Source organism: Impatiens glandulifera, chromosome 2 (genome assembly GCF_907164915.1).
Source record: "Impatiens glandulifera chromosome 2, dImpGla2.1, whole genome shotgun sequence".
Taxonomy (NCBI): domain Eukaryota; kingdom Viridiplantae; phylum Streptophyta; class Magnoliopsida; order Ericales; family Balsaminaceae; genus Impatiens; species Impatiens glandulifera.
Genome location: NC_061863.1, coordinates 29,216,058 through 29,235,110, shown reverse-complemented (window position 1 = coordinate 29,235,110; position 19,053 = coordinate 29,216,058). Strand labels below are relative to the sequence as shown.

Here is a 19,053-nt window from a genome sequence, read left to right as displayed (position 1 = left end):
TAATTAGTGAAACTTAGACGTGAGTCTAACTCCTTCAGACAATTCTGAGGTAGAACCGGAATTAAACGCGTCAGTCTAACTCATCGGAGTTAGACGTGTCGGTCTAATGGTTATTTAATAATTAGACGGGTTGTCTAATTAGTGAAAGTTAGACGTGAGTCTAACTCCTTCAGACAAGTCTGAGGTAGAACCGGAATTAGACGCGTCAGTCTAACTCATCGGAGTTAGACGTGTCGGTCTAATGGTTATTTAATAATTAGACAGGTTATCTAATTAGTGAAAGTTAGACGTGAGTCTAACTCCTTCAGATAAGTCTGAGGTAGAACCGGAATTAGACGCGTCAGTCTAACTCATCGGAGTTAGACGTGTCGGTCTAATGGTTATTTAATAATTAGACGGGTTGTCTAATTAGTGAAAGTTAGACGTGAGTCTAACTTCTTCAGACAAGTCTGAGGTAGAACCAGAATTAGACGTGGCAGTCTAACTCAGTAGAGTTAGACGTACTCGTCTAATGGTTATTGAAATTAGACGCGAGTCTAATTTTATTAGACCAGGCGGTCTAATAGACGTTTTTTATTAGAAGGAGTTGACTTATTTCATTAGACTGATTTTCTCAAATCCGTCTAACTGAAATACGTCTAATGCTCTATTTAAGCAACACGCATGAATCTAGCATTTCTCCTACCCACGTGCTATAGCTGTACCTTACTCCTACTCCACTTTCCAGTGAAGATTAGTACAACAGCTATATGCATCCAATCAAGGAATGCCACGTAAGAGAATTTTCCTCATATTACCCGTTTTTGCAGATACATCCCTGATGGAATATTTGGCGCACTACCAGTTTGGTACGGCCACGATCCTTGTGCTTAGAACCTGCTGTGTACAATGGAGGCTTTCCAATGGAAGAGTGCCACGTATCATTCTTGAAGATTCGACCGTTAGCTCATGCTCAGTATTTAACAAATCCTAAGGACAACGGACGAAGCACCTTATTTTTTCACGAGCCGAACGAACAAGTATTCTGATTTTACAGAGAGAGAGTCTACTCAATCATCTTGCTTATTGAACTTATTCTGTGAAGCTTCTTTTTAATTGTACTGTGTGTGAATCGAGAGAGAGAGCTAGAATCAAAACACATTAGCTGAGTGATTTTCTTCATCTTGTAATTGAACAGAAAGTGTTCTGTTCAATAGTGAGCTAAGTGTGTGTAAACTGTATTTGATTCTCATCATATTATAGTGAATCCTTCTGGTGGTTGGAAGAAGGGGTGACATAGGAGAGTTTCTCCGAACATCCATAAACAAACTGTTGTGTTCTTCATTTCTGTCATATTTTCATATTTCACCTTGTGCTTCAAACCCAAGTAAACAATTCCGCCTTGAATCTGTTTCAAGTGTTTACATAAGTTTGCGTAGAATAGAAAGAGATATTAATCCCTAACAGGATTTCTATCAAACAGTTTTTCATAAGCCTTCATTCTTAGTCAGACCCCGTCTCTATTGATAAAGCCGATCCTATCATGTTGCCTCATTCTCCACGATGCTAAAAGAATCGCCAAAATACTAAAAAAAAAATCATGTACACACAAAACCAAAATAAAATTTATTTTAAATCTATTTAATTTGTTGGTTTTATTTGATATTTTATTATAATTTATTTATAAGTTTATGGTACAAAATGTGGGTGTCCAAGTCTATATTTTATCTAATTTAATTATATTTTCTGTAATTATATTAATAAAATTAAAACTTCTTTATATATAAACGTATTTTAATCCATTTAACACCCTCAATTAGGGTGTAAGTGATTCAATTTGATATATTTGTACACCTAAATGCACAATCAAACTGTTGTGTCAAATTAATTTGACTAACGATATTTTGATGATCAATATGTGTAAAATTTAAACAAGAATAAAGCTAAGCCGTCTAAATTGTGTTTATACAGGAGCATCAAGATCTGACTAACTTAGACGTGATTTGAGTAGGCTAATTAGGCATTGCAAGTTAGACGTGCAGTTTAACAAACATAGTTAGATGTGCAGTTTAACAGATACATAGTTAGACGTGCAGTCTAACAGATACGTAGTTAGACGTGTGCAGTCTAATAGATACGTAGTTAGACATGTAGTCTAAAAGATAGGTAGTTAGACGTGCAGTCTAACAAATATGTAGTTAGACGTGCAGTCTAACAGATACATAGTTAGACGTGCAGTCTAACAGACGGAGTTAGACATACGGTTTAACAGATACGTAGTTAGACATTCAGTCTAACTCCATTAGATGTATGAGTCTAATGGGATGCAACGTTAGACGTTGGCGTCTAACTCTTTCAGACTAGTCTAAAGTGAATCGTAGGTAGACGTGTAGTCTAACTCCATTAGACTTGGTTGTCTAATGGATCTCGCTTGTAGACGTTGACGTCTAACTTTCTTAGACTTGGTGGTCTAATAAAGCACGTCTAATGCTTCACTTCAGCAGTTGTTTGAAGTTAACATATGTCTCTACCCATGATCAACTAGTTGTACGCTACTCCTGCCCCACTCATCCGTGCAGTCTAGTACGCCAACTATTTGATTAAATGAATGAATGTCACGTAAGTAAACATTCTTCCCACTATTTGCTCTATGTAGGACAATTACAAAAGAATGTTTGGCGCACTACTATTTTGGTACGGCCACGATCTATGTGCATAGAGCCTGTTGTACTCTTGTACTATGGAGGCTTTCCAATGGGCGTTTTCCACGTGTCCATCAAGAAGATTCGATCATTGGTGCCTTTATTCTATATATTTATGCCAAAGGACAACGGACGGATAGCCTGTCTCACGAATTGTTGATTGCTTGCTCACTTGCTTACTGATTTTGTACATCATCTTCAAGTTCAAGAGAGAGAATCAAAATCTGTCTAGCTGAGAAATATTCTTAATCATATTGTAAGTTGAATAGAGCATGTTCTGTTCAACAGAGTGCTAGCTAGCCAGTAAACTGTATTTGATTCAAAGAAGTATAGTGAAATTCTTCCGGTTGTTGGAAGAAGGGGTGACGTAGGAGAGTTTACTCCGAACATCCATAAACAACTTGCTGTGTCATTTACATTATGTCTTTCCTTCTCTCATTGGTTCGAAGCTTCAAACCTGAGAAAACAGTTCTGCACTTGAATAGTTTCAAGAGTTTGCAAGAGTTTGTGAAGAATAGAAAACGATATTAATGCCTAACAGGATTTTTATGAAACTGTTTCTAGAAGTTGTCATCAATTTCTAGACCCCCGTCTCTATTGATTACATTGATCCTATCAATTGGTATCAGAGCCCTATTTTCTATTCTCAAGCATGAAGAACCTGAATCATTTCTATCATAAACAATATCCCTCTACTTTCGAAAGAAAGCTATGATTATTGGATGATGAGAATTCAAGCGCAGTTGGTTGCTCTTGATTGCGATATGTGGAGTGTCATTATTGATGGTCCCATAAAAATTGCGAAGCTAAGATGTAAGTGGACAACAGAAGATAAGGTGACAAACAACTTGGACAACATTGCCAAAAATATTTTATATCAATCAAACAACATGAATGTATTTTGTGAGATCAAGTCCTGCTCCTCTGCTAAAGATATTTGGGAGAAGTTGATTCAGATTTATTGCCATAACATTCAAACTAAGAAGAACCAAAAAGATCATAAGGTTCTTATATGCGCTGAAAACAAGTCCAAATGGGCCGATAGCGACTCAGAGGACTCATCTGGTAAAAATGATATCGACGTCGTCACATGCTTGATGGAAGATGATCAATCCAAGGTAACTAATCTTCTTGTTCAAGAGTTTACCAACGATGAGTTAACTGTTGCACTCAATAACATGGTCATTGAGTACAAAAAGTTATCAGATTCTTTTAATAAAATGAAAGAGAAATATGAGACAAATATCTCCTCTTCATCTCAAATTTCTGAACCAAATGTCTCTGAAAATAAAATGGTTGAGCTCTCATCTGAGAATGAGACGCTCAAAGAAAATATTCAAACTCTATCTTCTGAAAATAATTGGTTAAACTATATTTTCAGTTCATGGACAAGGTCTGGAGAAGATGTCAAATATCAGATTAGTCTGTTGAAACCTGCTGGATCCAAATTCGGTTTAGGATTTGATAGCAATGACCCAGACCAGTCCTATAAAAAGTTAAACCCAGAAACTGACAAATTTAAGCCAATAAGCTTTGTCAAAGGGAGTTTAACTGATACTGAAACTGATCCAATCCGTGAAGAGATGACTTTGAAGGATGAAATAACTTATGTTTCGTAGAATGTTAGTTGGCTGAAAATTAAGTTAGAAGCAGCCAGCAAGTCTGGAAAACTAAAACCTGACAGGCGATCAAGGAGTTTTAAAAGAAAATCATCCTCTAAAGTTAAAGGATTAATGACTAGCAAAAAGACGTCTTCTAAGTCTAAATCATACGCATTAATCACAACACAAAATAAGAAATCCATCAAAATAACTCAAATATGGATTCCTAAGGGACTGATTGACCGAGGACCCAAGTGAATGTGGGTACCAAACGATTGTAAATATTGTTTTGTGTAGGTACAACATAGTAATTTTCTAGAGGATTCTGTATGGTATCTGGACAGCGGTTGTTCCAGACACATGACAGGAAATAGATGGCTTCTAAATGATATAACAGACTACTCAGGTCCTAAGATCACCTTTGGTGACAACAAGAAGGGTAGGACCATGGGTACGGGTAAGATTATCCATGGTAATTTAACTATTAACGATGTTTTACTTGTTGATAATCTATGTTATAACCTGATCAGTATTAGTCAATTATGTGATAATGGGTTGTCGGTTGATTTCCAAACTCATGAATGCCTGGTTAAGGATCAGCAGGGTAATACATTACTGACCGAAAGTAGGGTAGGAAATTCTTATAAAATGAACTGGAAAAATAAGACATCTGACCATATGTGCATGATTGCCAAAAATGACCAGAAATGGTTATGGCATAATAGATTAAACCATCTAAACTTTAAAACCATCAACAACATTTGTTCGCATAATTTAGTGATCGATTTACCTAAATTACAGTTTTCTAAGGACAAGGTTTGTCCTACTTTCTAGTTAGGTAAACGGGGCAGATCATCGTTCAAAAGTAAAGGGAAATCTCAATCCAGCCGTTGCTTAAAACTTCTACATATGGATCTGTTTGGTCCAATTTCCGTAAGGAGCTTAGGAGGAATGAGATTTACCCTAGTGGTTATTGATGATTTTTCATGATTTACATGGATAGTATTTTTTCAATCTAAGGATCAAACAGCTATAAATTTGATTAAGATTCTTAGAAGAGTTCAAAACCAGAAATTTTTAAGTATTGTTTCTATTCAAAGTGATCAAGGAACCGAGTTCACCAACAGACGCCTAACTTCTTATCTCGAGGAATCTGGTATTAGGCACGAATTGTCTAGTGCTAGAACTCCACAGCAAAATGACATTGCTGAGAGAAGAGTGAGGACACTAAAAGAAGTAGCGAGATCTATGCTGGCTGAATCAAGTGTTCCTCAAAAGTTCTGGGCAGAAGCCATAAACACAACATGTTACACACAAAATCGGTCGATAATCAATAAACGTTTTGACAAAACACCCTATGAACTCTTTTACGGGAGAATCTCTACAGTGTCTTACTTTAAAGTATTTAGGTGTAAATGTTTTATTCATAACAACGGGAAAGTCTATCTAACTACTTTTGATGCTAAAGCAGATGTTGGAATCATGTTAGGTTATTCCTCAGTAAGTAAGGCTTACAGAGTGTACAACAATAGAACATAAACTGTTGAAGAATCCCTACATGTTGTTTGTGATGAGTCTATTGAAAGTAATTATATTGATCTCGTCGACCTCACTAGCAGATTAGAAGCGATAAGTCTTGAATCTGTGTGCGAGGATGAAGCTCTGGATAAACATATTTCCTCGTCTGATCCTGTGGCTGATCTGATTGAGAACCAACCAGACGTTCAAACTCCTATTCAACAAGATGTTGAAAGTTCTGACGTCGCGGGGTCATCTAATCAGATGACTAATCCTTTAGGACCCAACTTCAGATGGAATAAAAATCATCCACTAGAATTGATAATCGGAAATCCTAATTCTCCTCGTAGGACGAGACGTCAATTGATGGATGAAATGGCCAACTCCGCCTTTATTTCTCAAATTGAACCCAAGAAAATTAGTGAAGCAATGCTTGATCCAGATTGGATCAATGCTATGCAGGAGGAGTTAAACCAATTTTTGAGAAATAAAGTGTGACATCTAACTCCAAGACCGACTAATCAATCGGTCATTGGAACTAGATGGGTCTTTAAAAACAAGCTTAGTGAAGATGGCTTAGTTATAAGAAACAAAGCCCAGTTGGTTGTGAGTCATTTGCAATTGTAGCTAGACTTGAGGCAATTAGAATCTTCTTAGCTTATACATTAATTAAAAAATTTAATGTTTTTCAAATGGATGTGAAAAGCGCATTTTTAAATGGTAAACTAAATGAAGATGTTTATGTTGAGCAACCCCTTGGTTTTCTATATCATACTTCACCAAATCATGTTTTTAAACTTGACAAAGCTTTATATGGTTTAAAACAAGCTCCAAGAGCTTGGTATGATACTCTGACTAAGTTTTTGTTTGATCATGATTTCTTTATTGGAACTGTTGATACTGTTTAGATTTACTAAAGAGTCTCACATTCTACTTGTTCAAGTATATGTTGATGACATTATATTTGGGTCAACTAACCCCAAATCGTGTGAGAAATTTGATAAGCTGATGCAAGATAGGTTTGAGATGAGCATGATGGAAGAATTAACTTTCTTCCTCGGCCTTCAAGTTCGTCAGCTGGAGAAAGGAACATTCATCAATCAAGTCAAATACACCAAGGAACTGCTGAAGAAGTTCGGAATGGAGAACTACTCTGCTGCAGCTACTCCAATGAGCTCCTCCAGCAAACTAGACAAAGATGATGGTGGACAGGGTGTAGACATCACTGCCTACAGAGGTCTCATCAGATCTTTGCTCTATCTCACTTCCAGCGGACCAGACATTTAATTTGATGTTGGTGTCTGTGGAAGATTCCAGGATAATCCTAAACTCTCTCACTTTACTGTTGCTAAACGTATTTTGAAATATTTATAGGGAACTCAAAATGTGGGACTGTGGTATCCGAAGGATTCCAATTTCAATTTAATAAGTTTCTCAGATGCAGACTATGCAGGGTGCAAATTAGTTAGGAAAAGCAAGAGTAGAACTTGTCAGTTCCTTGGAGATCGTCTAATCTTATGGTTCAGCAAGAAGCAGACTTTCGTTGCCACATCTACAGTTGAAGCCGAGTACCTTGTTGTAGGGAGTTGCTGCTCTCAACTCTAGTGGGTTCAACAACAACTAAGGGACTATGAGATTAAGGCTGAAGAATCTCCAATTTTCTACGACAACACAAGTGCAATAGCCATCACCTACAATCCAGTTCTGCATTCTCGGACAAAGCACATCGAAATCAGACATCAGTTCATCCGAGATCATGTCAGTGAGAAGCATATTCGCCTTGAATATGTCCCAACAAATCAACAAATGCCAGACATCTTCACGAAGCCACTACCCGAGACTAAGTTTTCTCACTTTAGAAATATCTTAGGACTTGTTGATCTTGACTGATTTTCTTTTATGCATGAGTTGAGGGGAACGTGTTGTTCAAATGTAACCGGACAGACAAGTAGGTAGAGGTCTCAATATGTCCAATGGATTAGTAGTCTAAGAGGCATATCTACTTAGATAAGAGTTTGCTTAAGCAGTCTACACCTTCGTTTGGATAAAAGTCTTGGTTGATAACCTGCGTGGTTAGACGTTGAAGTCTAATAGACATTTAGACGTTTATAAGACAAGAGCAATTGGATGCTCAAGTCTAATCAAACACACGTCTAATACGTGTTGTATATGCGTAATTAGACGTTCAAAGTCTAATAGACTTTTGATTGTCTATAAGACAAGCGAGATTAGACGCTTACGTCTAATAGACACATATCCAAATCTGAGGCAAGAAATGTGAAGAGTAAATTAAAACGTCTTACTACATATGTACTTAGACTATTTATCTTCTGGCTATTGGGACAGTTGTCCACTGCCACCGTATCTGTTTATGTACTTTTCCCGTCAAAAATAAAACATTCATCTTTTAAATGGATTGAAGACATATGTCTTTCAATGTTAAAAGAGTGACTAAAATGTTTGATGACCTTTCAATACACGTCTAACATTAATAGCCCTATCTCATGATTAACCTTAAATGCTAGTTGTCTCAACTGATGCGTCTCTTGGGAATTAGGTTTTTGACGATTCATATAGTCATTACGTTAATAGCCATACGTCATCATATCTATATTTAAGAAACGGTCATACTCAAAGGTTTAAGTATCTCCCTCTTGAATCTTCGACTCTCTCTCTAAGAGTTCTTCATTTGCCTCTTCGTATTCTTCAAGAAATATCCGCCTTCTCTCTTTGAAATGGGTTTTCTTGCACCTTCTACACTTCAAATCGACTTCTACTCTGTGTCCATGATAGAAATTCCTAGGATAGTAGTTATGTTTGATTCTCTCAAAGCTTTAGGCCTCGAGAAATTCCTCAAGGCCCCCGTTGTCATTCATGAACCTGAGGTTCGTGAACTTTTCAGAAATGCCGGGCTTTATGACAATAGAATCGTCATCGCAAAAATCTGCAATGATATTGCCAGTTTCACAGAAGAATCTTTAGTTAGTTTCTTCAACCTTCCATCTGAGGGACTATCTGAGTTTCCCTCATCTTCAAAGGAAGTCCTAACTGAAATAGGGCTTGTCTTCTCCGATACTTTTCTTGATGGGACTCTAGTTCCTGTTAATAACTCTGGACTACGGTCCTCTCTAAAAGTTGAGTTCGCCTTACTCAACGACATCATTTCCCGATCCCTTCTGGCAAAGGAATGTTCTAACCATTACTCGAAGATGGTCTTAGAGATGATGATTGCTATCATCAAGGGGACAACAATCAACTGGTCGATGGTCATTTTCCGCAATATGATGGGATGTTTGAAAGGAGATCCCCTTGATATGCTACTTCGCTTAGCATGTTTCTTCCTTTTATCATTTCTAGTGTCTCGGGACTTGGGATTCTCATCAAATTATCGAGGGTCTTGAACTATCAAAAGGTTCTTGACTATATTGTCCAAGATAGGAGGCTCAAGCAAAAGAAAAGAAATCGGGAGACTTTTCTGGCCGAAAATGATCAGTAGGAATCCATCTCTCCCGATGATGTTAAAAAAGGGGAAAAGGAAAAGATTGGCCTTAGATTTAGGGGGAACGAAAATCTTTTGCTATTTTTGAAAAAAATTCAATTATCGATCATGTTATGTCTCTTTTGAAAATATGATTATATAATCTTCTGTTATCCTTTGCGTTGACGATTAATAAATGTGCTTATACATCTCTAATTTTTTATTTAAGTTTTAACATCATCAAAAAGGGGGAAATTGTTGGGTCAAATTAATTTTACTAACGATATTTTGATGATGAATATGTGTAAAATTTAAAAAGAATGAAGTTAAGCCGTCTAAATTGTGTTTATGCAGGAGCATCAAGATCTGACTAACTTGGACGTGATTTGAGCAGGCTAATTAGACGCATTCCAAGTTAGACGTGTGGTCTAACAGACATAGTTAGACATGCAGTCCAACAGATTCGTAGTTAGACGTGCAGTCTAACAGATACGTAGTTAGACGTGCAGTCTAACAGATACGTAGTTAGACGTGCAGTCTAACAGATACGTAGTTAGACGTGCAGTCTAACAGATACGTAGTTAGACGTGCAGTCTAACAGATACGTAGTTAGACGTGCAGTCTAACAGATACGTAGTTAGACGTGCAGTCTAACAGATACGTAGTTAGACGTGCAATCTAACAGATACGTAGTTAGACGTGTAGTCTAACAGATACATAGTTAGACATGCAGTCTAACAGATACGTAGTTAAATGTGCAGTCTAATAGATACGTAGTTAGACGTGCAGTCTAACAGATCCGTAGTTAGACGTGCAGTCTAACAGATACGTAGACGTGCAGTCTAACACGTAGTTAGACGTGCAGTCTAGCATATACATAGTTAGACGTGTAGTCTAACAGATACGTAGTTAGACGTGCAGTCTAACTCCATTAGATGTATGAGTATAATGGGATGCAAAGTTAGACGTTGGCGTCTAACTCCTTCAGAGTAGTCTAAAGTGAATCGTAGTTAGACGTGTAGTCTAACTCCATTATATTTTATTGTCTAATGGATCTCGTTATTAAACGTTGACGTTTAACTTTCTTAGACTTGGTGGTCTAATAAAGCACGTTTAATTCCTCGCTTCAGCAGCTGTTTGAAGTTAGCATACGTCTACCCACGATCAACTAGTTGTACGCTACTCCTGCCCCACTCATCCGTGTAGTCCAGTACGCCAGCTATTTGATCAAATGAATGAATGTCACGTAAGTAAACATTCTTCCCACTATTTGCTCTATGCTGGACAATTACAGAAGAATGTTTGGCGCAGTACCAGTTTGGTACGACCACGATCCATGTGCACATAGTCTGTTGTACTCTTGTACTATGGAGGCTTTCCAATGGGAGTTTGCAATGGTTTGTGAAGAATATAAAGCAATATTAATCCCTGACAGGATTTCTATAAAATCATTTCCAAGAGTTGTCATCAATAGCTAGACCCCGTCTCTATTGATTACACTGATCCTATCACAAACCATTGAAGTCAGTTAAAAAAGTCTCAAAACGTTAGTTTCAGTTCGATTTGATTTATTAGGAGATTGTTTATTTGTTTTAAAAAATATATATACATAAATTTTGTTTTTGAAAAACTTATATGAAAATGATATATATTAACTTTCAAAAACAAATAATAAAATCGTTTAATGATTGAAATCTTAATTATTAAAATAAATATTTAATTAAAAATTATAACTAAATTATGTATATTTATAAATTTTAGTCCAGGTTGGTTTGATATTTTAGCCGAAAAACACCTATCAACCAAATCTTTAAAGTTAGTTCAACTGTTTAATAAATTGTTGATTTTAGATTCAATTCATTTTTATTTAGTTAATATAACCAATTCTATTGAATGTGTAGATACCCATCCATATTTATCTCAAATATAGTCAAAACAAAGTTACAAATTATTCAATGTGATTTTTAGTAACACCAACTAAAATTTTAGACATAACATTTATTTTAAAAAATAAGTATATTTTAAAGAGTTGAATAAAGTATTAAGCAACTAATTAGATGTGAGTTAGAGTTTTTTTTTTTTTTGTTTTACATAAAATTTAACTATATTATTATATTCTTCAATTAATAAATTAATAAATTTATTAATTAAAATATTAATAAACTTATTTTAATTATTACAATATAAAAAATATTAGACTAATTCACTTAAATAATTTTTTTAGGAAAAATATATATTATATTTTGATGTTTTGTTTCATACTTATCCTCACGACCACGGTGTTACGCGGAGTTTCCACACGAAACAGCGCAGGGGACTAATCTTCAGTCTGAAGTTTAAAATTTAATTTATGTTTTTTGGTCAGAACTTGAAAGTTAACCGACACGGTCTATGCATTTTCTTCTGCCTTAAGCTTCTCTTCTCCATAAAACCCTTTTTCCATGGTCACCGCTTCACCATAACCATCTTCATTTCTACATAAAACCCTTTTCCCCTGCTCACCGCTACACCATTAACCATCGCATCTCGAAGCTTCATTTCATCCATGTCTTCTCAAAACTCCAGAAGCTCAATCTACCCTGAAGTCGATATGTCTAACCCAGAAGCTGCATCGCCTCTCCTCTCTGATTCAAATCTCAATCCTTCATCCTCTCTATATCCTACAGTCTACGTAGACGACCTCGCTCAGAATCTCTTCCCCGATCAAGAATCCGATCAAAACCCTAACACTCTGCCTTCTCTTCCGGTTGACTCCTCCGAGGAAGTCCTAATCATTGTTCCCGCCACGATCGTTCATCTTATTGACAAGCAACGGAGCGTTGAGCTTGCTTCCGGTGATCTCATAATTGTTCGTCTCCGTCAAGGGGAAAACGTCGTTGCCGTCTTCGCCAGAATCGGCGAAGATCTTCAATGGCCGTTGGCGAAAGACGAACCCGTGGTTAAGCTCGACGAATCGCACTACTTCTTCACTCTCCGGATCCCGTCTGGTGTTGGATCAGACGACGAAGGTAGCATTATTGAGGAGGAGAATATTTTAAATTATGGACTGACGATCGCATCGAAGGGGCAAGAAGGTGTACTAGAATCATTTGATTCAATTCTCGATCACTACAGCGCCTTCTCTATTCAGAAAGTTGCCGAGGTTGCTGATGATTTGTCAGCGTTTGCAAAGGAGACTTCGCCAGATGAATTCGTGGCAGAAGGGAATAATAAGAAAGAAGAGATGGAGAGTAGCTCTGCTGCGTATTGGACGACATTGGCTCCTAACGTAGAAGATTACAGTAGCTCTGTTGCAAGGATGATCGCTGCCGGATCGGGTCAGCTAATTAAGGGTATCTTGTGGTGTGGGGATGTAACAGTAGAAAGGTTGAAGTGGGGTAATGAATTCTTCAAGAAGAGGATGTGTACGAGTTCGAATTCTGATGTTAGCCCTGAAGCAATGAAAAGGATTCTAAGGTAACCCAACAAGCAAAGAATCAGTCTTTTAGTTTAATCTAAATCTTGTTTCTGGTTTCATGACAGAATTGTCGTTTGTTGCAGGGTGAAGAAGCTGACTAAGATGTCTGAGAAAGTGGCGACTGGAGTTCTTTCTGGGGTTGTGAGGGTGTCTGGTTTCTTCACAAGTTCCATTGTGAATTCAAGTGTTGGGAAGAAGTTCTTTAGTCTATTGCCTGGAGAAATCGTGCTTGCTTCGTTGGATGGATTTAGTAATGCCTTTTGACTTTACCTTATTAAAAAACATTATTAGTGTACAACTTGTTTTTTTAAACATTATTATTGTCTAATAACAGATAAAATATGCGATGCTGTTGAAGTTGCGGGCAGAAACGTAATGTCAACATCATCTGTGGTAACTACTGGGCTAGTGTCTCATAGGTATGTATTCTTATCTTATCCTTTCATATAGCTTTAAGCATCAAATCCTTTCATTGGTTTGTGATGAGGCCAATCATCCAATTTTAATATGCTCCCATTGATTATTGCTCATAGCCACTCGTGAATTATTGCTCAACTTGTTGATTTTGTTGGGATTTTTTTTTTCAAGTTTGTAATGGTAGGAGGCTATGCATAAGAAACCATGTGTCATAATGACTTTGATTCTCATTTAGAACATCTTAATTAGTTGAAGGAGAATTTAGAACATCTTAATTAGTTGGAGTAGAAATGTTTTTAATTTAATAGTAAAAATACTGATATGAACTATTTTTTATTATAGAAAACTTAAATATTAGATTTTTTAATCATTAAATTTAGAGTAATGATATATATATATACAACACCTTTATACATCACTTTTATATATCTAACTCATTTGGCAAGAAAAAAAAAATATTTTTCTCTTTCTTGTACTTTTTTTAAGATATATATTTTCTCTTTCTTTTTGAATGAGGTAACTTTTTAAATGAGGTAAGTGCTGTATTATGTATTAAGGTGGGTATATATCATTACTCTTAAATTTATTTATTAAAATATTCTTACTCTAATTTTATAAATTTGAAATATAAAAAATCATTATTTTAAATCATCCAAATAGCTTACTTTTTTTTTTTAAATCAATAAAAATTTCAAATAACCCAACATGAAACAAGATGAAATAGTTGAATAAATTTAAAAAAAAATGGAAAAGTCAATTGGATCAATAAATAGGATCCTCCATTTTACAAATGTGGTGTACAATGAGTCTATATTAACTTGATTAAGGGATATAAGTGGTTGACTTTAGTCATCATTTGTACATACAACTTGGGAATGTTTATTGTCACTTAGGATCCTCTACTCTAGTTTATTTCCTCCTCCTCAGGGTAAAATAGTAAATATTTTTTTTAAAAAATTTAATGACGGTTTTGCCCCTCTCCTGTAGATGATTCTGGCTCGTTTATTGTTGGGTTATTTCTAAAAGAAAGTTATAATCAATTCAAAATTTGTTTGACAAAAATGGATTATTTATATTAAATTATTAGATATACTTCCAACTAAAATATGTATTGATTAAATTTTTGTTTTGAAGTCAGATTTTAGCAATAAATAGGCTTCCACCCATTAGACAAATAGACTATTTTTTATATATTTTATAGAATTATAATTTTTTTTTTTTCAGTTGGGTATTTAAATAATTATTGTTTCATTTAGGAAAAAAAAAACTGAATAATTATTAAGTTATAGGGATTTTTCTTTATTTTGCATAAAAAGTATATTTTAATTTATGATCATAAATATATATTCTAAATATTTTTGTTAACATAAATGTAGATTAAGTGCTAACTTGATTTATGTTCTAGAACTAGATCTAATCAAAACATAGAAAAGCGTTGTTTCTCTATACTTTTTTCTTACATTTGGGGGATTAAACATAACATGTGAAAGGATTTGTCTATGGAAGGTATGGTGAGCAAGCAGGGAAGGCTACCTATGAAGGACTTGGCGCGGCTGGGCATGCTCTTGGGGCTGCCTGGGCTGTGTTTAAAGTAAGAAAAGCTCTGAACCCGAAGAGCGTAATCAAGCCCACAACTCTTGTGAAAGCAGCAGCTCAATCTAATTCTGAGAAGCTGAAGGCCAAAAAATGATCTACTTATATGACGATGTTGTTGGCTTATCTTGTGCTTGTACAATAATAATATATATATATCTTGATTTTGGTTTTCGTTTTTGTCTTCTCATTGGATTGCTATTCTTTTTTATTTGGTTCCATGTAATATGAGATGTGTTCCTTTTTTTCGTTTAGTCTCAGCTTTTGTTAAAAATTCTTCATACTTAAAAGAGAAAATTTTAAAACGTGGATAGTTGAGCAGATGATTTATTGAAAGATCAAATTGTTACATAAATAAAGCTCAGAGCCTATTATAACCAATAATAACAACCAATATAGTCTAATTATATTAAACATCTTCTTTCATCAATAACTGGTCTTGAAAGGTTTATAAGTTTTGAGATCAAGAACAACTCCTGCTATGGAGCCAACCGCTGCAGCAACCGAAACTACAAGGCATGTGGCGCTGAGTGTTTGAAGCGCAATCCACCGACTTGACCACTTTCTTATCTTCTTCTGAGAAATGTACATTTGAATGGGAAAGTACACTGTTAAGGGCCAAAACCCGAGTGCTCCAAGTAAACCAACCACATCGTTGAAGAAAGGCATGAGCATGGCTATCAAAGTTGTCACCACCACAAACATAGTCCTCCATACTATTCGGAAGAAATTTACATTGTACACACCGGATACAAAAGGGATGGGTAAATCATATTCGGCTGTCACGAAGTCACTCTTCGACCATTTTTGAGCTGCCCATTTCTCGACAAATGCATATAAAGGCTGGCAGTAAACCTGCAGTTTGTTTTTTTCATTTATCATAACAAACATTTACATCATAAATATTTCTTGACATTATCTAAAAGAAATAAAAATTGGAAATCGAGATTCCCCATATCAAAACTCGCTTATAATAGAGAAATGGAAACTTCACATTAGCATAAAATTGTTTTCTGAAAATCAAAATATATTTTTTGAAAAATGTTTATACTACCACACAAACATAATTACATGTCTCACTTACCTGATAGGCACCGAAGAGATGGACTATGATAGCAACATTAGCTATGTCAAGGAGCCAATATGGGTCATAAAAGCCGAAGCCAGTGAGAAGATTCCCTGGGGAATCATCTCCAAAGGCAGCATAACCAAAGCATCCACACAACAAGTAGAAAGATGTGGTAACCGCAATGCTAACCGAAGTAGCCTTCTTCATAGTTTTGTACTCTGCTGGCGGCGATTTTAAGGTGTCCTGCACATTTTTAAGCTTGAATAATATCTGTCTCTTTAGTTATATAGTTGTATATAATGGAAATTATGTCCTTACTTGTATCTCTAGCATGATGATAGAAAAAGAATAAGCAAAAGCTATGGCTCCTAGTGATTGAAGACTTCTCCAAATCTTCTGTGTAGATGTTACTAATTGACCAGATTTTGTGATGGATCCAATACTGATACCAGTTAGGCTCCCTTGAATCATCCCATTTTCTGTAACAAAAATGTTTATGTTTTTATTTAGTTTCAACTTGATTAACTTGTAACAGTTTGGGATATTCTCTATAGCATGAATATGAATTAGTCAAAATATTCTCAATTTATTTAATGGAAAAAAACAACTAGAAAGCTAAGTAAAAATCTCAATCACTTGCTTCATACTTTCAAGCCCAAGCCTACTTTTTGTTTTTATCATATCTTTTTTTATCCTCTAAAAAAGTTGAAGTTGGCACTAATGCAAATAACTTAAAGTGAGTGTCTCATACAAATAACTTAAAAAGTAATTGCTCCCTTTTTGGCACTATATTTTGATCATGCTATTGGAAAAGGACATGATCAACTTTAATAATTCTATCCCATGTACCATTTGTTTTTTCTCTTTCTCTAACTCATTTATTAGATTGAATAAATGCAATTTTCTTAAACTTAAACAAAAATAAAAAAACTTAAGCCAGAGTAATACTTATTTAATTTCACAATCTTCTTATTCGTCTTTTCAATTAAATCAATTAATCAATCAAAATATTAAAATAATTTATTTATTTTAAACGTCTTTTTTAACAATAACTTAACTTTTTCATAAATTTGTACCAAATAAGATTCACCAAAATCTGAGAAAGGCCTTAGATTGGTTTGATTGAATCCAAAAGTTTCCTAGTCTAACTTTTATTTCCACATTTCTGATGAATAAGAATTACTAACCCACAACTTTTGCAATGCCTAGTGCAAGGCCAACAGCAGAGTAAGTAAAAGACATGATAGCAGCAACAATTGACAACCACCAAACTTGGTCGAAATCGGGTATTTGGGAGAGTAAAATCTCCGAGAATCCAAACGCTATCATGTACCCATTGCTCGACATGTGACATGGATTGTCCCGGTTCTTGTGGAAACAATTTGCTCTTTTTATTGCCCTGACTCAAGACCAACATGAAATACGTAAATACACTCTAATTTTACCACATAAATTTGATCATGACCAATAAATGATTGTTTTACATCATGCTCACGGATGCTGCAATGGTGTAGCCTATAGCAGTTCCAAACAGGTTCAGGTATTGGATGGCACCGCATATTGCCACCTTTCTTCCTCCTATAGTATTAATAATACAATATATATAAAATAAAAATAAAAAATCATAGCAAGGACATTAAAATCATCAAATCATTTGAGCTACTTCTTGGACAAGGATCTCCACTTCTTTCCCATCACTTTTTAAAGGGTTTGCCCGACGCATTTATCATAATTTTATATTGATATCACACTTTAATAGGGAAAGTTTTATTACAAATGAAATTTATTACCTTCTTTTAAATATTTTGATGATTCTCTTTCAAATTTGTAATATCCAATTTGAAAGAATTTGATTATAAACTTCAATCAATTTTTTTTTATTAATTATTACACTTGTATGTATCATTTTTTTTTATTAAATTTATAATAGACTAAGCTCCAAAGTTTGGGTTGCTTGAGACAAAAACAAAAATTTGTTATTATTTTTTCTTATTTAAGTTGCTATATTGAAAATATATAATAATTTTATATTATAATTAAAAAAACAAAAATAATAATCTTACTTTATTTATAGTGATTTAAGATAATTGATATATATATTTGACCTTGATTTCAATTTTCTTCAATTGTGAAGCCTACTAACTTTTTTCTTTAAATGATGTTAAACCATCTTAACTCAAATTTCTAATTCTATATATCTTTTATGTATAAATATATTTTTGCAAAGGGTTTTACCTAAATTGGCTTTGACAGCATCCATGTAAGTGTAGTTCCTCTGGCCGGTGATTGGATCACCCGATCTGTAGCACTGAGAAAGAAGATTTGATGTAAAGAGAATAACAAAGGCAAAGAGAAGCATAACTGCAGGTCCGGCCACCCATCCTAGTTGAGCCACCGCCCATGCCAGCGATAGAACTCCTGATCCAATAACTGCGGTTATTATATGCGATGTCGCCGTCCAGAAAGTGCCTGCTCAAATATGACACAAACAATTAATTACTCCATTCTATTATTATATCATCCTCTTTTTTATATCAACCTGTTCTTTTCAGACGACCATCATCGTCGAAACACTTGGAATAGTTTGCTAAGGGAATGATGGATTCACTGTCTGATGTAGTGTTCTTGGGTTGGATTTCGACTTGCATGTAGTGCCTAATGTCTTGTCTTTCTTCAATCTGGTTGACAATGAAAATATGGTGTTTAATATAAAAGAAGATCGAGTTGGATTTGTCATAAACAGGGGGAATGGGAAGAGTAGGAATAAAATCTTACAACTCCATTATTGATTCTGGGGGGAAGAGTTCTACTCCTTGGAAGCATGTTGGTAGATCCAAAAAGACTTTTTTTTTTTATATGCGTTTGTTGTTCCTAAAGGAAAGGCTGTATTATATATAGAGAGAGCTTTGGGAAGTGAATGGTTAATTGAAGTTATGGATATTAATAATGTGTAATTAGTGTTAAATAGGCCCCCTAATTGTACTTTTCTATTTTTATATTAGTTTGGATATAATTTGGAAACACTAATTTTTTAATTTTAAAAAAAAAATAGTAATATCGATAAAAGAAACTTGAAGGACATTATACACAATATTGACCTATTCATTTGAAAAACATTTAATAAAAAAAATGTATGTTTTTAACAAAGAAATTTGTTATATTATTATTCTCTCCATACACAAACAAAATGAAATGTTGGATTTTAAGCAAATGTGTTGCCATAGCTTTACATAGTCTAC

General features: G+C 34.9%; 2 protein-coding genes across 2 annotated transcripts; one reads left to right on the top strand and one right to left on the bottom strand.

Annotated features, from left to right (window-relative positions):
• Positions 1-11,686: 11,686 nt before the first annotated feature.
• On the top strand, positions 11,687-14,992 carry LOC124928056 (protein EARLY-RESPONSIVE TO DEHYDRATION 7, chloroplastic-like). The gene is made up of 4 exons (XM_047468589.1): positions 11,687-12,734; positions 12,819-12,985; positions 13,070-13,154; positions 14,659-14,992. The coding sequence occupies exons 1-4, from the start codon at positions 11,824-11,826 to the stop codon at positions 14,840-14,842; spliced, it is 1,347 nt and encodes a 448-aa protein (XP_047324545.1). The 5' UTR covers positions 11,687-11,823; the 3' UTR covers positions 14,843-14,992.
• A 66-nt stretch (positions 14,993-15,058) lies between these two features.
• LOC124928055 (amino acid permease 4-like) lies at positions 15,059-18,705 on the bottom strand. The gene is made up of 8 exons (XM_047468588.1): positions 18,590-18,705; positions 18,354-18,492; positions 18,050-18,283; positions 17,299-17,392; positions 17,002-17,213; positions 16,133-16,293; positions 15,830-16,057; positions 15,059-15,600 (listed from the first exon to the last, which is right to left on the bottom strand). The coding sequence occupies exons 1-8, from the start codon at positions 18,635-18,637 to the stop codon at positions 15,172-15,174; spliced, it is 1,545 nt and encodes a 514-aa protein (XP_047324544.1). The 5' UTR covers positions 18,638-18,705; the 3' UTR covers positions 15,059-15,171.
• Positions 18,706-19,053: the final 348 nt, after the last annotated feature.